Below are 20825 nucleotides of genomic sequence, written 5' to 3'. Positions count from 1 at the left end.
AGACACAGTATAGGAATATTCAAGAAGGATATTTTTTTAAAAAACCTCATGATTAATGCCTTTCATTACTATGGCAAAATTTCACAATAATTGTTAAATTGAAGCAATATGACATAGTATTAATAAAATCCCACTGACAATGTAGCTTCATGCTCTTTTAGGTAGCAGTAAATGGACTAATCACAGAATCAACTACTCTAAGTGCTGAAGCATAAAAAATAAACCTTTCATGCTACACAGTTAATTTCACAGTGATTAGGAATACTTTTTTATATACAATATGGACATCTTTTCCTATGAAAGACAGTTTCAAATGTTTAGGTCACTGATTTGTGATCTAAGAACACATATATTCTTCAAGATAGTGCATTGCTGGTGTCATTATAAGATTAAAAATAGATATGGATTTGCATGTTGAACACTAATAATTTTATTTCATGTTTATCTCTTACTGAGTGAACAACAAAATGATGGTAGTTGTAACCCATTTCATATAGTTCAATAGTTCATTTTAGAAAATTCCAAAATGTTGACCATGTCTCACATTAGCATTAAAGCAAGTAGGATATTCACAGAGGTAAAACCAGCAGACTAAAAGAAGTCTTTGGTAAACCCCAAAGAACTCAAATGTGAACTTCAACTGTGAGGATTTTGTAACCAAGGCTGGCAATCTACAAAGTTCATAGTCACAAATCATCTCTGTTCTGGAAGTAGCATTGAATTAGCATGTAAACTGCTACTGATGATGGAAAGCTGCCAAGAATATTTAGTTAGTGGAACATATACATGATTTTTATTTTGAAACACCAACTACAGTGAATCTATACTCTGTTTTCTATAGTGGCTACTTACTCAATGAAATTCAAATGTCACTACAGATAAATCAACAATTATGAATATATATATATATATATATATATATATATATATATATATATATATATATATATATATATATTGAGAAGGGTAATAGGTGGCAGGACAATTCTGTGATTTCACAACTGTCTGCAGCTCTCAGTGAGGAAACTCAATGCAGATCAGCAACTACTCTGCAATTCGTAGTCTCACGGATTTGCCCATTGAGAGGTTAAGTAACTTGCTCAGGTTAATACAAACAGTATGTTATCAGAGGCAGTATGTTATCCCAGGTCTTTCTGACTCTATATCAGTCCTCTATTCACTATGACAGCCTTATTTTTTATGATATAAGTATATACAGGTTATGTAAGTACTCACTAAAACTTCGTCTTTATGAGAGTTTGGAGGCCTCTATCCTATAGTGAGTATAACAGTTTCCTCACAGTATAGCAAGACTACTCCCAATATTACTTTGAAAGGAAATGCTATTAATCGAAGTTTTTATCCAATTTAATTAATTGGAGACAATTAGAGGAAATACTAGGGTAGCAGCTCCAGAGAAGCAGATGTCTCTGAGTCAAGAGTAATGTTCCAAAGCTTTAATATGGCAAAGGAAAGATTGTTATGAGAGATCTCTGGAGGATAGCTATTGCAATGAGTGTTGTCAAAGATGAAAAAATGTGACTATTCTGTCTCATATTGGCTACAGATTCTGCAAGCTGGGACAAGCATTTAAGAAGTGAATCTCAACAAATTGCAGTAGCCAACAGTGTAAACGAACAGTGACCAATAATTCTTAGGTACAGAATATGCATCTATAAGTGTTTTCAGATAAGAGAATTGTATACGGTGATATCAAAATGAACCATGTTATATTAAATAAGGTTCAAGGAGAAGATATTTTAACATGAATTGAAAGCCAAGTGCTCTGATCCTCAATAGCAAGCTGGACTAGTATATTCTACAGTAATCAGCAGTGACATTGCTTTCCAATTCAGTCTACGTAGGAGGTATATTTCCATGGTTTACTTTGATCCACCCCCTAAAAGGGTTACATTTTTACAAGTCCTGAATTCAGAAAGAACACATAGGGTACCATAGGTATAAAAGTGCTCAATTTGTTTTTGTAACCTCTCCACATTCTGTACATAGTGTTCTCTTGCTTGTCCCAATCTTCTAAGGCTTTCCTTATTCTGTTCTCAGCCCCATGAGACATACTTTCTGTCAGAACACCATGTTCCTGATTTTTATTTCAGATTCCCTTCTATTTCAACAAGATTTCTTGTCATCTGTCCCATCTCTTTAGAGGTTTGCTCTCTACTAGGGACATAATTAATCAGTATAGACTTATGTGTTGATAGCTCCATGCACTCTATGGTTAAGACACCCTGACCTATTAGTTGTTATCCAAACAAGACTAAATTCTAACATATCCTCTCTATGTGCCCTTGCTCTGGGTATCTCCATTCTCCTTCCTCATCCTCTCCTTTTATAATCCTGGATTTGTTCAAGAGATTTAGCTCAAATGCCAACATTTGCAAGAGGCTTTTTTTTTATTCCTCCCAGGCACTCCAGCCTCCTCCTTTTAGGTGACCTTCCATCTATTTTGTGTGTACTGTATGTTGTATAAACCTAATTATTTATTTATATGCTGTCTTCTCCTGTGGTGTCAAATTCAAATAGAAATTGGGGCCATTAAACTAAAGGAAAGATCTCTGTATATTGACTTACCACAGAGTAACATTATCTATGTTTTATTGCATTTTATTTATTCTGTTAATTTTTGGTTAATTCTTATTTTAAAAAAATTAAATACACTTAATAGTAATTTTAATTTTGTTAATTTTTTTCTAATTACCATTTAATTTAACTCAGGCTGGTCTAAACCACTAGAATGTGAACTCCATGAAAGAAGGGACTGTTTTCGCCTTACTTTAAATCCCCAGTACTCAGCTCTGTAGCAGGCAACAAATGAGCACTTAACGAATGCCTGCTGAGTGATTATCTCACCATTCTCTTAAAGACTGCAATGATAAATGTCACTTCCATTTTATTCCAAGAGTATCCTATTGATTAAAAACACAATTTGAACCATCTGTAAAAAAGGAAGTACCTATTTATACTGTTTCTAAATCTTTGATTTTTATTTTTGCAAAGGTGAATAATAATGTACTTGAAATAAAAGCTTCTAGGTGGTATAGCAAAAAATGATTCATCTTCAGGAACAAACCCTATGAACTAACTCAAATATCCCATTTTCTGAAAGGTTTAAATTAAACATGTAAATTTCAAGTTTGAAAACCCAAGGGAGGAGTATGTTTATTGGATTTTGATTTATAATTTCATGACATAACTGAGCATTATTCATCATACAGGGATTCTTCCATTTACTTCCTCATTTATCTTAGTTGATTTGAAATGTAAAAGACCATATTAAATTATTTGACAAGGATATTAATAGATTCACTTTAAAATAAATATTTCAGCACCACTTTTGTAATATTTACAGGACACTATACATTTTGTTCTTCACGTACAATCAAAGAAATAATACTTTTAAGCTAAAGAAGCTTAGAAGTAAAAAGTTTTAAGATTTCAAGAAATATAAGAAGCTTCCACATTTTGGAAAGATTGTTATGGAGGAGATTATAGTTCAACTTTTGCTCATGATCAAAAAAAAATACCCATACACATAAATGTACATACATATGTATATGAGAATTACATACATGCATATGCATGTATGTATATCAGCCCACTATGCATCTAAATGTTTCCTTCTTTTCTGTAGATAAACCACATTTAGAAAGTGTTTATTTTAAAAAAAAAATAACTTCAGAACATGACTATAGTGCATGTTAGATGCATTCTTTTAAAAAATTACAATTGGCATTTTGAAATAAACTACAAAAATAGCTTTAGATTATAACTATTATTTTCATTTTAAATTATTCTTTCTCTTAAGAGACTGCCTATTTTTCTATGGCTATAATAAATGCCTCTGCAATTAAGCATTAGGGCTGAACTGAGGAGGATAATTATATTTTACTTCATTTTAACAGTTTTATTTAACAGTTTATTGAGTTATCAAAACCACATTGAATATTATTCAGGAAAGGATTGAAAGTATTTTCCAACCTATATTAGGAAAACATATTATAGAAAAAACAAAATATCTATCAGGTTGATTTTCAGGGAAAATCAAGTTTAAATGATCGACATAAACTTTTGCAATTAGAGTCAAATGTTACTCTATTTTTTCTTGGTAAAAAGCTAGTTAGCTCATTGTAAAGCAAATAATATAACCTGTCTATGGATAATTGATTCCATTTCACAGAACTATTCTATAATAAAAAAGTTTTCCCTGCAAGTTTTAAATGAAATGATACGTACAAACAGTAGATGGAAAGTAATTACATTTGGAGAAGCACACAAATTTCCACTAATGATGACAGGACCATTATGAAGAAGAGGCAAAGGCACTACATCACGGAATGCACTTTGTTCATTTATTTTGACAATTATAGTTAGGTTTTAAATATTTATGGCATTGCTTTGTAGTATAGCATATTAACAAGTGCACTGTAGCATTTTAAAAAATAAAATTAATGAAGCCTTAATAGTTGAAAAACTCATGATAATATAGTCTCTATGGAAAAGGAATATAAAAATGCCAGAATTTGGGAAGAGGGAAAGGAAGATTTTAAATGACAAGAAACAGAGACTCCCTGTTTATAGGTTAAAAAGGGGAAATTGGCACAGATCTGAAGGGCATATGAACTTCTGTTTTTCTTTATTAGCAAAGCCTAATACCATCAGCATTTCCACTAGTATATATATATAGAGAGAGAGCACATGAGTAAGATAGTCACAGGAAATATTTTATTATCACTTTTTTTAAGATTTCCAATCAGAGTTAATAAATTACCTGGTTAAAATAGTAAGGCCTCCATGAAATCAGCAGATTATTGAGGAAATTAAAAGAATTATCATGGTTCTATATGAATGTTAATATTTTCTTTGCTTAAACTATTTAAAATATTATACTTCTCCAAATATGCTTTCATTTGAACTATAACATATTTACCTAAAATAATCTTGAGTGAAAATACCCTGAATAATAAAGAAAAAGACCAAAGAAAACAAACAGCCTGAGTGACAGATGGCATTTTCATAATGCAGTAGTATTTCATTCTCAAATTCACAGTATTGTCTTTCTAAGAGAATATAACAAGTTAATAAGACTGGAGGCTATCTTAGGGAGTTGAACAATACAGTAAATAGATACTGTAGGTAGAATTCAATGTCTGTGAAGCCAAGTGAAAACAAAATCATTCTGGCTTGTAGCCTACAAGAAAATACAGTAAAGCGTGTATGAGACATCATGTTTAAAGTCTTGAAAAAGGAGCCAGAAGACCTATATTCTAACTCCTGGCTTAGCCCCTAACACTGAGATTTTAGGAAAGTCATTTTTTTTTTCTGTCCCCATTGATAGAATGAGAGGATTGGACTAAATGATCTTTATGGAAAATTTCAGCTCTATGATGTTAATAAACAGATAAAAATGATCATCAGTAATATTTTTTAAAAAGCACCTATAAGCGTCCCAGAATCATTTGAACTCCATTGATAAAGATCACAACCCCTGCCTACCTTACCACCTGTGGTGATTCTTTTCTAGGTTTCATCTCTGATCCCAAATAAAGCCTCCTTAGAGCATCTACTGCATGTACTAGAAACCTCTCCATTGTTAGAGGCATTAAAATATCAATGAAACTGATACAGTACTGCAAAGTCCCTCCTTGTATATTTAAAGTATCACATTTAAAGGTAGATTATTTTGAGGGAATGGGGAAAATTATAAGTATTAATGAATTGTTTCTCTTAAAATAGCATTTGCAACCTTGATGGACATGTCTTGGAGGATTCAACATATCAACCTGTCAGTGACTTCCCTTAGCCTATTAGTTGTCTAGATAGGTTATACATCCTGTCAATTTCTTCCAAATTAAAAAAAAAGAATTGTATAATACATAGGTCTCTGAGTAATGAACAATGATCTGCTAAACAGCAACAACAGACTTTAGAGTAAATTTTTCAATATTATGAATTTGGCCAGATAGAGTGAATTTATTACATGCATTTACCAAATGCATTTCCCACTTTGGAAAAAATGCAAACAAAAATCTTCAGAAAATTCCGTTCCCAGAGCTTCTCACATTGTTTTGGCCATTATGATTTCTCACAAGACTGTGTTAATCGAATGTGCAACCTCTGTCACGTCCCGCTAAACTGGAAAAGGTACAAGTACAGCTTCTGTAATAGATTGTATTTCTTTTCTTTTCCAGATGATACTTCTGATAGCACATAGGGAGACTCATTACTAAATGGTTATTCACTTAGAGATGAATTTTTTTCAACTATAGGAAACTATTGAGATTATCTACTGTTTACTAAGTGGTTTAGGTAGTACCAATATCGATGAAACCACAGAACCCTGAAACTTTTAAAAAGTTATCAATAAAAACTCTTCTCCTTTAGGACACCTTATCTATTAAGGAAAGGTATTTATTTGCCTTTATCAGCCAATGTCTTTTTCTATTTTTTCTAAAAATGGCTTAAAAGGAACACATATCACTTGCTTGGAAGGCAAAAGCAATCTACTGAAAGTCTGAAAACATACTAGGGAAATAATAGTAAATGAATAACAATAGATTATATAAAATTCTGAAATCACTAAAAACAGAAGTCCATATATAAACTTAATTTTAAATACAGGTTGTTTTAGACCTAAGAAAACAATCACAACTAAGAGTAACCATAACAACTAAGAAGGGGAAAGCAGGACATAGTTTTAACCTCACAACTATGGATTTTAATGGACAGATTTTCCAAGTAAACAATATCTATGCTTATGCTTTAGTATAACTTAAGTATGAATATGGGCAGACCTAGAAATGTGCATTATATATAGCAGTGTCTGAGTGAATCAATAAGTAGATGAATACACTCAAATACATATTTTCTTCCTAATTCTGGTACATATCTACATTGCTGGAAGTGGAAATTGGCAGACATAAACTGATTTAATGGTATGTGGAGTCGTTTCAAATTGTTTTAGTGCGTTTGTTTTATTCCACCTTAGGAAAGCAAAGCTACCAGAATACTACAGTCAAGAAGAGGAGGAAAATTTCTGTATCCAAAACAATTTGCGAGTGGGCATCTTTTCTCAAAATGGAATGTATCATACCTACACCTTTTTGTTTCTCTAATTCTATAGGAGATGCTAGAGGAAATGTTTTTGGAGTTAGGCCATTTGGATTATGCCACTGACTGATTTGTATGACTTCTAAGCATTTCTCTGACTTTGTGCTTTACTAGTCTGTAGAATACATTTAATGTTATCAAGTATATGAAGATTTAGAATTACTAACAAAAGAATTGCGGATGAATTCAACATGATTTGTCAAAGACAATTTATCTGAATGCTCCCCTAAAAATGATTTTATTTTTAAGTAGATAAATATTTTTTTCTTGTGAGGAAAAAGGAAGTGTTGATGGCAAATAAGATTTGTTAATAAGCAATTACACAAACGTGGGAAGACAATGGACCTGTCCCACTAAGAAAGCAGTATTTTAATCTGACATAGTATATACATTGCAGTGAATTTCACATCTCTTAATTATTATGCATAAGGGAAAAGGCAAAGGAGAGAGAAAAAAGACAACCATATTTATTTTCACTAATATCCATCATTTTTTTTTTGGAGAAATGCATTTTAATTCACTAAACCAAATTAGAGGCCATATTTTATTCATACAACTTGTCACAAAGTCTATCAAATTAAAAGCTATTGACATTTTATTGGCTTTATGGACATATATTTTGCTTCCATTAAGTTCAGAAAAAGGATGACTTTGCTTTCTTAATTAAACTTTCACAATTGAGTGACTCACTGTCACTTGTTCAAAATGATTTAATCTATGACCTACATTTTACATTTTAATCAAATTATATATAATTTATTATTTATTTTAACATTCTTTTCTCTTAAAATTTTGAGGTCCAAATTCTCTCCTTCCCTCCCACAACCTCCCAAAAGTACTGAGAAGGCAAGCTATACATATCATTATACATGTGAAATCATGTAAAATATATTTCCATATTAGCCATATTTTTAAAAGGCAAGAAAAATAAAGTGAAAAAATCATATTTTGCTTTGCGCTCAGTGTTTATCAGTTCTTTCTCTGTGGGTGGCTATATCCTACATTTTAGGGATATATTGAGTCATAAGTAAAACTCAAATTCTAGATATAGTTACAGAATAAATGGTAGAATGTAACGAAATGAATATTTCTGTTTATATTCTAAGTTTTTTTAAACAATTGTAAAAAATAATATGTCGTATATAGAGATAAAATTCAAATCTATCTTTCCCTAAGAGGCTCTAAAGACTGTTAAATCAATCACTTAAAATTGCTGAAGACTGCTAAAATGTATATACATTTTCTGTTAAAAAAGGATTAGATAAGGCTTAGGAAACACAATTATATTTTTGGCAAATGCTTTCAGGGATACTCTCTTGAAATAATTTCCACCTTAAACCATGTAATCATACTTTAAACACCACAAACACCATAGATGGCAGTATTTTCTGAAGGGACAAAATATGCATTATATTTTACTAGAGAAATAACCATAAAAAGTACTATTTGCAAGGCTTAGTAGTCCATTATATTGGCCAAAAAAGTGTATTAAACTACATCTTGGTGTATTTTAGTTTGCATGCAAAACTTTTGAATATTTATATTTCAAAGAAGGGAATCATTAGACTGTACATTAATGGACCCAAATTCCTAGAAGTTTAAAAATACATTTATTAAATCATTAAAATTTAGTTTTCGTGATATTCCAGGTATTTCTAATAAAGTTTAAAAAAAGCAATCACTTTCTTATGCAGTGGATGATTTACACATACTATTAACTCTATGATGTCTTTGAAGAAATTCAAATACATGTATACTACCTCAGTTCTCTGTAAATATAGTATCTAAGTTAAAATACGTTTCTATACATAGTGGTTAACTTTGGAGAGGGGGGAGGATATCAAATTTTCTCAGATCACTTACTATAGTCTTCATAATTTCAATTCTTTTAAACCTCTTGTGGTAGAATATAAAACTGAGACTATTCCAGGAAGTCTGACTTGGGAAATACAAGTTCTATCAAGAGTAGGTCTGTGATTCTCATAATGATATTTATTATACTTAAGAGAAATTTTACATTTATTACTGCTTACAGATACATGACAGCAGTTATTTCTAAACCCTTTATACATATTTTGCTAGTCTCATGATACCAGTTCCATACATTTGGGCTAAGTTGTTAAATCCAGTATATCATAGTGTAGTTATTTCTTTATTACCCCATTTTAAAAATGAGGATGAAATTTCAACTCTTTTTATTATATATCCTATAAGTGAACGGGGGAAGGGAATATACATTTATATGGTGCCTACTATGTGTCAGGAACTGATGAGTGTTTTATAAATATCTCATTCCATCAACTATAGTTTTAAAATCTTCATTAATATATAATCAAAAAAGTCAGCATAAGCCAGTCAACTCTTATTAGAAAGTGAAGGATGACTTGAAGAATCTGTAAGTTAAATCAGAAGCTATAAGTAAATTGCAAAATTATAGGCCAATAATATTTTATATAAATATCTCATTTTTATATGCTCCTAACTAACAGCACTCTAGGAATTAATGAGATGGAACTTTGAAGTCAGCAAATTTAGCAAATTTCAACAACAACATGTCTTTGTTTAAAAGGCAAATCACTGATGATTGTAAGAAATAAGATGATTATGTTTTTTAAGGAATAAACATGCAAAGTGTATGATTTCCCAAAAAGAGTCAGTAGAACTAAAACCCTGAAAAGAGTCTTATCTCAGCAGTTAGTATATGTCTTCATTTCCTGGTTGAAAAGGGGGGATGAGCAGAGTTTACTTTTCCCTTTTCAATAAACCAGGCTATTGTTTTTGACTTATGTAGGTATTATTTAAAGTAGGAAAGGGAGAATATTAGGGTCAAATAATATATAATCTGAATAGAAAATAAACTCAAATCCCTAAAATTTACCCAAATTCACTTGTGTCCCCAAAAGAGAGTATGGTTTTTCTTTGAAATTCTTACATATTCAGATAAAATAGAGCTTAAGTTCCTTTCATTGGCAAATATAGATTAACTTCCAGAAATGAGTAGAGAAATATTATAGGGACATTTTACTGCATTTGGAGGCAGAATGATGTTGGGAGTGGACAAACTGGAACCAAAGACATGCGCTGGTTTAGTATCCCTAGACAAGTCATTTAACTTCTCAGTGCTCCAGGCGCACTCTCAAGGACTTCAAATTGAAGACTTTAAATTGAAAAACAGTTTGTCTTTCTTTGTTAGAGAGTTTCCTCATCAAGAACTCCTTATACAGAAGGTAACAGTATTTAGTAATTACTATCTATCCCCATGTGTTTGTATGTATATGTGTATATATGTGCATATGTGTGTACATAAACATATAAGCATATATGGTACAACATGCCACCATGGTTTTTCACTGCCTACCCCAAGCATATGTGTGAATAGAACCAGAGAGAAATTGGATTGCTGGTGAGCACAGAAATTTACAGTATTTATTTTCTGATGCCCAACCTCAGCTTTCCTTTCTTGATACGCTACCTCCTCCTTTTTGGCTGGCTTCCCTCTTTCTGCTTATGTACCTGTATGGGCTCCCTCCCATCCATTCTTCCCTCCACCCCCCCATCCCCCAAAAAAGGTGAAACTTCAATGTATCTCCAGTAATTTCTGCTGGAAGTTTTCAGTTGCCAAGACATGTTCTGATCACCAGTCAGAAGCTTTGCTTTCCCTCACCCCCACTTCCCAGCACTAAGGTTAACACATCATCCCACCCAATCCTGAGTGCTGTTTCTACCAGGACTCTGATAGGTGGGAGTAAGGCGAGGAAAACCTACCAGTGATTGCCCAGGTTCTTTGCTTGTCTAACATGTTTTCTATTAGCTTCGGATCTGATATAGATAATGCTGTGCCTTCACACTTACTTCCAACCCCATTAGGATGGTTAACTGAGAGTTGACTGACTATACTTGGCTCTGACTTTACTTCAAACAGGGACAGGGTCGGGGTGGGTGGGAAGGCGAAGAGGTTGTACATTATCCCACTCAGAGAACTTTGGGTGACATTGCTGTAACAATCCTGCATAAAAGGACTTCAGAGACTCAGCATCCCGTCTCCTCAGCCACACTGGCCAAACAGCTCACCAGCCTCATCGCTGGCACCCACACCCTTATTCACCTTCAACTCTCAATACTGAATGACATTCTGAGAGCTTCCTTCCTCCTAGCACCACCAACCCACCACCACGTCTCTTTTTTTATTTCTCCCCCTTTCCACATATGGTCCGGACTAAACAATTTACTTCGATTCATCAGAGAAATTTTGAATAATCCCCAGGGCCAGAGAGTGATGGAGAGGGACTCGAACGCTTTAAGTGGAAAAAGTCTCACCATCAAAGGCGCGGACGGTAGAGTACAACCCCCCCCCCCCCATTCTTGAGCGTGTCTCTTCCGAGCTCTACGCTTCACCACCACCCCCATAAAACAAAACACACAGAAGCAGACCTTCTCAGCAGAACCTCGTAATCTCAAAACCTCCTCAATATGTCTCCCCCCAACCCCTTCAGAGTGCCCTAGGCAGAGGATTACTGAGGTGAGCAGAAAAAAGAGGCAATTACCAGAGTTTTGTTCCCGTTCTTGCTGAGGGGACCTCGGAAAACTCCCTTGATGTTGCGAAAGTGCCCATTGCTGAGATGCGTGGAGCTGATGACAATGTAGTAACACTCCATGGGGCAGCCGCCGCCTCCTCCACCACCGCAGCCGCTGCTTCCATGCACCTCCGCGCCCGCAGCAGCAGCTCACACACGCGGAACTGGATGAAGGTGGCAGTGGGCACCAAGTGCAGCCAAACGACACCGAACACACACAGGCACACACACACACACACACACACACACACACACACACACACACACACAATCTCTGCTCCTGGGAAGGAAGTGCTGACCCTCTGACACTCAACTCCTCTTTTCCCAGCTTTGCTGAGCGAGGTTAGCTGCCCCCTCCCCCTCCTCCTTTTTCTTTCTTTCTTTTTTCTTTTCTTTTTTTTTTTTTTTTTTTTGGCCTTTTTGGTTCCTCTTTGAGGATTGACTGGGAGAGGAGGAGGGAGGGAATCCCAGATTGGGAGGAGAGGCTTGGGGTGAGGGGCGCACAAGGGTTTCTGAGGAAGGCAGACGGGTGGACCAGCCTCAGCTTGTGTCTCAGTGCAGCACAGGCGGAAGAGAGAGGAGCAGCCTGAGCTGTGGCAGCGAGAGCAGCAGCATCAGCAGCAGCATCTCCTCGGCTTTGCGGAAGAAATCTGAGTTGCTGCCTCTCGCAGGCATTAGTGTTATTATAGTGTGCGGCGTTGCCGGTCCATTGCACTGAGCCAATGGCAGGAAGCCACTGGGCTGATACCGAGAGCTGTCAGAGGAGTACATCTGTCACACGCTGCCTTCACCACCACCCCCAGCTCTCTCGCTCTCCTCCCTCCTCCCCCTCAGTACACACTGCTGGCTCAGCCCTGCCAGCCTGCCTGCCTGCCACACTCAAGTGAAGACTGGGGGGAGCAGCGTCCACAAGCCGTGGCAGCGACCGCCCCACAGCAACCGCTGCAGCCTGTTTGGGATATACTACAAGAGCAGCCCCCGCTCCCCCCAACCAGAACAGGACAGCGGACAGGGTGAATGTGCAGGCTGGCAAGCTGGAGTTTAAGGGTCGAAAGAAGGAGAAAACGCCGAACCGGGAAGAAGTGAGAAATGCGGAGAAGGAGGATGGTGAAAAGAAGGGATGGAGCATTTCTTTTATCTTTTCCAGCCTTATTTATAAGATAAAGGAAATAAAACCTCAACTCCCTCCCCCTAAAGCCCAAAGGTTTGCGACTTCAGCATTCCCTTCCTTCCCCCCCCTCCCCAACCCAGCAATCATCGAAACCTAACATGTGACAGCAGCTGCTTTTCTCACAAAACTGTAGCTGCCCATTGGTCTTGCTTAATAGTTATTTATTCATTTATTCACTGGATGGGGGAGGGAGGAGACAGAAAAAGCGACTTTAGCTCCAGAAGTAGAGAAAAAGTAAGAAAGTGATGCCTTTACTGTTTCCTTCCTATAACAAGAGTTTAGCTATCTTGTATGTTATTTAAGGGAGCGAGGCTTGGCATTGGGGGGAAGTGCTCTGTAGGAACCAAAGGTGTGTAGCACCTGGCTTACGGTTTCTTTATTCCACCATTCCCTTAGTCCAAATCCCAAAATACCTTACTCCGTTTTCCAGTTCTCCGCAATAGCAGTAAGCCTGTGTAATAGTAGCAGCTGCTACTGAGTCCCTTTCCATTTCTCTTTCGTTGCTAACCTGCTGCAGTAAGTAGCGATGAACAATGACATTCACCCTAGATTGGTCTAGGATACAAAATCTTTGGAAATATATTGAGGGGCTGGGCAGGAAAGGACAAGGCTTTGCTGTGTTCCCTGAAGGCAATCAGACATTTCTTGAGAAGCAAAAATTGCCGCCCTTAGCTTGTGCCTTCCCTTCCGTTCTCTCAACCTCAGTTTATTCCCTTTGTGTAAGTTTAGCTCTTCTGAAGTGGTTTAGTAAGAGCATCCCATCAGGTATATACATGGCTCATTAGTAGGCACTTAAAGAGATCGATAACACGCAGTAGAAAGCCTGAAGATGGTGAGTTCAATGGATTTACTGAAGGCTTTATTTTCTTCTTGCTCAGGATGGCTTAATTGGTTAAAACAGAATTCAGACTGCCCGGGCAAATGCAACTAACTCAGAGCAAAATGCATTCTGAAACAGACTCTATTATTTCCCCCCTCTGATTTTGCTAAATTCCATCACATTTGTACAGTAGTTTACTATTCCTCCCTTAAAAATGTAAGGCATTATGGATTTGCCCCTACAGCCCTGAGCAGGCCCTCTATATAAATCCCCCAATCTGATTTCACTACTAGCTTTAGGAAAAAAGAGGATGGTTAGATGAATTTGAGAAATGAGTTCTCTGATACTGTGGAAGTAAAGCTCTCCTAGGATGCGTCTTTGTAGAAAGCATAGGTAACACAAAAGAAATGCATCAAAATAGAAATTATCAATTGTTCGTGTTTGTATACAGACAAACAAAAAGTTGATATCTATTGATCAAAGTTCATTATTATTCATCATTAACTTTAAAGGCACTTTTCTTGTAGTACCCAGCTAACCACTTGGGGGAGTCTGTAAGTCTTTGAAGAAATCTTGTGTTTACAAAACTTCTGTATGCTATGGAATAGACATTTTGGTAAAATTAAGTTTTAATGATTTAATATTAAAAATAGGATTCACTTCTGCTCAGTTAAACATAAACATTTAAATCCAACTTAATATTTTGCCATCAACTGTTTTAATTTTTAATCCAGACACAAATATCCTTGGATGCCATTGCTTTGTGTAGAAGTAGTCTCTCTTCAGTATAATGTGGCTCCTTTTCCATATTGTGAGTGCTTTGGAGACTAGCTCTTAAATGAAAACGAACTGTCTTTGTGAGACCCTGCACCTCAGAAATGTGGAAACTAAAGAAGGGAACTAAATATGAGAGTACAAAATACTTAGTCTGCACAACTCCCATTATACCCTGTGGCTTGCAGCCTCATTTGTAATGCTTCTTTCAATTTTCTCATAGATAGTTTTGTTCTCTGAGTTGGAATGTGCAGCTTAAGGTCCATTGCTGGAAACAGGAAGTGCCAAAGTTAAATGAATTAGCTCAGAGAACCAAATATCATCTATCATGTAATGCCTCACTGTCAGAAATTGCTTCTAGTGGCAAAGCCTGTCCATCCAAACTATTTTTTATGCTTCCATCATAAAGCACTATAGCAAAACCCCCTTTAGCAATTTGTGACAGGTGTCATTTTCTTATCATAATTTTTTATCTTGGCCATTAATATCCTTTTTTTACAGTAGAGAACCTGTGTGTGTTCATATGCCTAGGTATATGTGATATGTGATTTTTGGATGTCAGAATATTGCTGTCTTTTCTGTATTCAATTCTTATTCTAAATGGTAGCAAATTCATTCAATTTCATAGAGTTATAGAAATGATAAAATGAGTAGAAACAAAAAAATGGAAAAGACCTGTCACTTTTATTACATAAGTTATGCAGAATGACATATCCAGTGGTAGAAGGATAAATACATTCTCAGGTTACTTCCAGTGCAGAAAACCTTCCTGGAAATCATTAAATCCAGAGTCTGGCTATATACACGTTTTTATATATGTAGAACCTGGATGTTCACTCATTCATGACAATATTGAGGATTATCAGTTTAGAATTAGGAATAGGAATGAGTCTAGAGAAGATATTTTGCTTAGTTTTTTTCCCCTTAATGGACTATAATCTAAGTCCTAGATATCAGTTTCTTATATACCTGTTACTATCAGTGATGGGCTGTGCTGTCTTACCACTTATCAAAATTTTTATAGTAAAAGGAGACCTATGCATCAGGAGAATAAGATAAACTATGGAGTAAGAAGGGGTATTAGGAATCTGCTTCTGCCCTGGCTACTGGCAATGACTCACTACCATGGGATTAAAATGTGGCATATACATGAAAATCACATTTTTGAATTTCAGGGATGTGTTTGAGGAAGAAAAAGCTAAAACAAGGGGAAAAAACATACCTTTATCCACCCAGAGGAAAGTTTGTCCCTTTATAACAAAAAGTTAAGATAGGATTTCTTTCCTACTTGTCCCTTTCTTCTTTTTTTGGCTTTTCATGCTGCTATTGCATGAGATAAGGAAAGACATCTATCATGGTTAATTATGCAAATGTGTAAGTGCATTAAGTTATCCATAAATAGTATAATACCATGGAATATCTGTCAAGTATGTAAACATCATTGACTCAATTTAGAGTTTTCCTAGATTCCGAAAATGCTGCCCTTAAAGGAAAATTCCCTTTCAGTGATTTCGGGATTATAGAAAAGTACAGAAATAGAATTGAACTTTGATGTACTATTGAGGATTACAGTAGGACATTTCATTTTTTTTTATTTACTAGATAATTATAGAACACATATGTTCTATTGCCAACTGTCCAGCTAGAATAATTTTCTCAATTATATTTTTAAAAAGAGAAAATGTGCTAATTGCATGGCATTAATCACAGTATGATGTTGTAATTAATTTGTGCCAGCACTATGCTTTAGATTTTCCCTGGCCTATCATTTAAAAATTATTCTTCCCCTTTTATGAGCATATTCAAATTGAACTTTTTCAGTACTTTATATCTTGGAAGAAATATACTTGTTATCCCCTGAGTATTAAATTAAATTCAACAAGCCTTTATTCCTAATCCTAGGGATACAGAAATTAAAAACAAGGGAAGTTCTATGGGTGGTAAAGCAGTTGCATAAATATCTGTAATACTAGGTAGACAGTATAAAGGGTAAAGAAAGGGTAAATTTCTAGACAGAGTTTAATAAGGAATATAAAGGAAGGAGTTAACTTTAGTTGGTATAGAAGAAACACAATGCAGGACTTTTGAGGGTAAAAAGAGTATATTCTCAACCTCCAGAGCTCTTGGAGTGGAGAAACTGTTGAGCATAGGTGATGGTCTGTGTAAGTGATCAAATTTGATAAACCTTGAAATTGGAAATATTGTTTGGAACCAGATTGAGAAGGAGGGCCTTGAATGACAGATTTATGTCACTGGTAGCATGAAGAGACATTTCATTAAGATTATTTTGATAGTGTATGGAAGATGGACCATTGAGAAAATAGCTTAGCGGCAATTGATTCACTTGGAAAGTTAGTACAATAGTTAAATCAGTTGATGGATTTTTTTTAAATCAGAAATTGATGCTGTTCTGAATAAATGCTGGAGATAGAAAAAATGAAACAATCCCTGCTCTTAAGGAGCTTATATTCTCAAAGGAGAAAATATCTACACAATAAACATATAAAATATGTATAAAAATACAAAGTGATTTCATTTGAAAACACATATTCTACCAACCATCCTTGGGAGCCAAGAATTTATGCCATGGTAATGCAATTGAAGTAACAAAACAAAATTAAATTTCACAGTTTATACTAATTATATCAGTATATTAGGAAATGAAGAACCAACTTTTTAAAAGTAAAAAAAAACAATAAAAACATTATTTTAAGTGGGAAACAGGAATAAAAATGGTTATATTTCATGACATTATTTTTATAATAGATTCAGCACTTAATGTAGGACTTAATACCAATTGTTTCAAGTTTCTATGTATCTCAAGTTACATATAATTCAGTAAGTCTTTCAAAAAGCATTCAACAAGTGCCTACTATGTGCCAGGTAAAGTACTACATGTTGGGCTGTTGTTGTTCTTTAGTCTTCTCTGACACTTTCTGACCATATTTGGGGTTTTCGTGGCAAAGATAGTAGAATAGTTTGCCATTTACTTGCCTGGCTTATTTTGAAGATGAGTAAACTGAGGCAAAAATGGTTAAGTGACTTATCTAGGATCACAGAGTTAATACATGTCTGATGCCAAATTTGAACTTGGCTTCTCACTGACTCCAGGTCTGGCTCTCCATCCACAGTGCCAAATAGCTGCTCATGTGCTAGAGATGCTAAGATACTTATGAATAATTCCCTCCCCTCAAGGACCTTATATTCTATTGAGGGAGAAAATATGTACACAGAAAGGTAATGTAAAATACATAAAAAGTGACGGCAGGGAAGGAGAATGCTTAGCACGTAAAAGGTGGCATTTAAGATGAAGCTTAAAGCAATCCAGAGATGCGAAAATGGGGAGGTGAGGAGGGAATGCAATTTATTTAAAGTGGATATCCTATGAGAAAGTATAGAAGTAGGAATCAGAATGTTGTGCACATGCATATAGGGAAAACTCCAAGTACTAATGGGGTTGGCACAGGGGTTACTATAGGAACAACAAGTAGAAGAGTTTGACCAGAAGGCAGAGTGTGTAGAGGAAAATATAGAGCAATAAACTTGTAGAGATAGCCTGAAGCCAGATGGTGAATGACTTTAACTGTCAAATAGAGGGTTTTGACTTGGTTCTAGAGAAAAAAGAAAGCAGAGGAGCTTCTTGACCATGGGAATAACTTGTTCAGACCTGCGCTTTATGACTATCAATTTGGAAACATTTGCTACTCTGCCAGGTTTCTACTGCATGGAATAAGATGCCCTCCCAAAGCGTACTCAGTGGTGTTCTCCTCTTTCCAGCCTTCTTTTTTGTATTGTCTTTTACTTTTAGATTATAAACTCCTTGAGGGCAGGGACTGTCTTTTTCTTATTTGTATCCACAATACATAGCACAGTGCCTGATACATAATGGGCATTTCATAAATGTTTATTGAATTGAATTGAAGGATAGAGAAGGATAGAGAGGGGGTGCATTGGTAACTAAGGTGGGGCTTTCTTACTGTTATAGAATGATAAATTAAGTCTCTTTGATTGAGTCTTACTAGGTGCTAAACCCCAGGCCCACACCATTTTACTACCAGTTACAAAGCCCCATGCTGGTTATCAACTACTTCTCTAGTTTGAGAGAGGCAGGAAGCCCCCAGGGCCCTAAGGGGAGTTTCTAAGACCAGAGCCAATAGCAGGAGCTTAAGTTCTGATCCCTCAGATGAGTTCTGATGATGACTAAAGAGTGTGTATAAAGAGAAAACAGAGTTATTTTCTTGAGGCTCCCACTCCTGGCATGGGACTCTGGGCAGCCACTCCAAGAGTCTCCTGGCTTGGCAACCCAGAGGTTGGTTTCTTGGTAACTATGAATTGTATTTGGTCTGTTTATAATGCATGTTTGTAAATGTTTGTGTTTTCCCTGAAGTTCAGGATGCTGGCTTTTTCCCCTGAACTAAGTGAATGATAGTTGTATGTTGGAATGAAATAAGATTATTAACCCCCTAATGCTACTTTCCTTAGTAGAGCAGATCAAAAGAACCTCCGCTGGCAGCATTCTTGTTGTTGGGCTTATGTTGGTCTTTTACCCCCACAGCAACTGCTAGCTGAATTGTTGAGACTGGGGGAAACTAGAGACAGGAAGAAATACTGGGAGACTACTTCAATAGGCCAGGTGCACTGCATTGACCTGTGTGGGTCCAACTTAAGTGGCCCAGAAAGAAATGTTGGTAAGGTATAAGAAAGACTTGGCAACTGACTATGTATTGGAATGAGAGTTGAGAGTGAAGAGGCAAAGATTACTTTAAAGTTACATACCTGTCTGTTAGTAGGGTGGTGTCCTTAATAAGAAAAAAGAATAAGAATTTTGGAAATATGTGAATGTATATGGGAAAGGTGACTTTTTTGGATGTGTAATGTTTGAGATGGCTACCTACTAGAAATATTTAATGATGAGTGACTGAGTTAGAGCTGGAGTTTAGGAGTGAAACTAGGCTAGATATATTGATTTAGTAGTAGTCTGCATAGAGATGTTAGTTGAACATGTGGGAGATAAAATTCAGTCTTAAAGTTGCCTAGGGGTACTGAGGGATGAAACAGTCTGCCAAAAGTGACATGGCCAGCATGTATCAGAGAAAGAACTAGAACCAAGGTCTTGCAAACTCCCAGGTACTACTTATTTGGAATTTAAATGAAAGATGATATAAAAGTTCAAATGATACATAATTGTTACTTTTAATTTACATATTTTAATTTTTGAAAAAGGACAACAAAAATAATAGCATTTATATGTAGCTTTAAGGTTTGAAAAACCCTTTGTAACTATAATTTCATTTTGTCCTCATGAACATCAATGCAGAGAAATGCTGTTTTTAATATCATTTTAAAGATAAGATATCTGAGGTAAATGGATAATAACGAACTTGCCCAGGGCCACATAAGCAGTAAGTATATGAATCTAAATTTTTGAACTCAGGTATTCTTTACTCCAGATCTAGTGCTTTATCCTTGCTGATGAGGACAGAAATATGAGTAGGATTGGAGTGGTAATTACTGCTTGTCAGTTTAACACTTACAGATAAAGGAAAAATGCACATCAAATAGCCATTTATAGTATTACAATGAACTGAACAAACTGATTTTGTGAAAGAATTTCTTCCAAAAATATTAAATATTGAATACATCTACTTCAGTCATAGAAATTGATATAGGAACTGAATGTGATCATTAATGTTTGTGTCAGTACCTATTTTAAAAGGAAATTACTTTAATTGGATTGAATTTCCTACTTTAACATCAATGCCATTCCAAAAAATAAAAAAAAGATTTTAATCAAAAAATTAGAAAGACTAATTCCAAATAATGGGGAGAAGGGCTAAGTGACAAAGGTAGAATATTTAAGAAGAGTTTCAATGTAATTTGTTTAATTAATTTTATGCAGAATAATGGGTAAAAAGTATGAAATTAAATAAAATTATCTAAGTTCTACTTCACTAAACAATGATTACAAAATAAAACACCATAAGTTAGAAGTCATCTAAATAGTAACTATTCTCTACATGCTGAATCATATGAAGAACAAATCCTAAATAAGAGGAAATCTAATTTCAGTCTATATTTCTCTTTTGAAAATGTTCAATTAATAAAAATGTTTCAAAATTCTTCGTTGTGTTTCTGATTAATTATAAATGTAAAAAAATAGGATTAGAAATAGCGAAGATTTTATAGAAACCTGTATATTAACACATTTATGATATGCTTGCATTAAGTACATTTTATTTCACTACTAAAAATTATCAAATAATTCCTTAAAACCCCTCCAATAAAGTAAATAATACCATAAATTAGATCAGAGATTCCTTGTGTAATTTGGAGCTGAAGGCAGGGAACCGTGACTTGGTGT

General features: G+C 35.2%; 1 protein-coding gene across 1 annotated transcript in view; it reads right to left on the bottom strand.

Moving 5' to 3' along the window:
• The window catches only part of ZNF804A (zinc finger protein 804A), a 434023-nt gene extending 422243 nt beyond the window's left edge, over nucleotides 1-11780 (bottom strand). The window contains exon 1 of the mRNA XM_036745327.1: nucleotides 11670-11780. Within this exon, the coding sequence (XP_036601222.1) occupies nucleotides 11670-11780 (111 nt within the window). The remainder of the gene's footprint in view (nucleotides 1-11669) is intronic.
• Between the last annotated feature and the right edge of the window lie 9045 nt (nucleotides 11781-20825).

Source organism: Trichosurus vulpecula, chromosome 2, assembly GCF_011100635.1.
Source record: "Trichosurus vulpecula isolate mTriVul1 chromosome 2, mTriVul1.pri, whole genome shotgun sequence".
NCBI classification, from domain to species: Eukaryota; Metazoa; Chordata; class Mammalia; order Diprotodontia; family Phalangeridae; genus Trichosurus; species Trichosurus vulpecula.
Note: the sequence above shows the minus strand (reverse complement) of the source record. Positions and strands in the feature narration are given on the sequence as shown.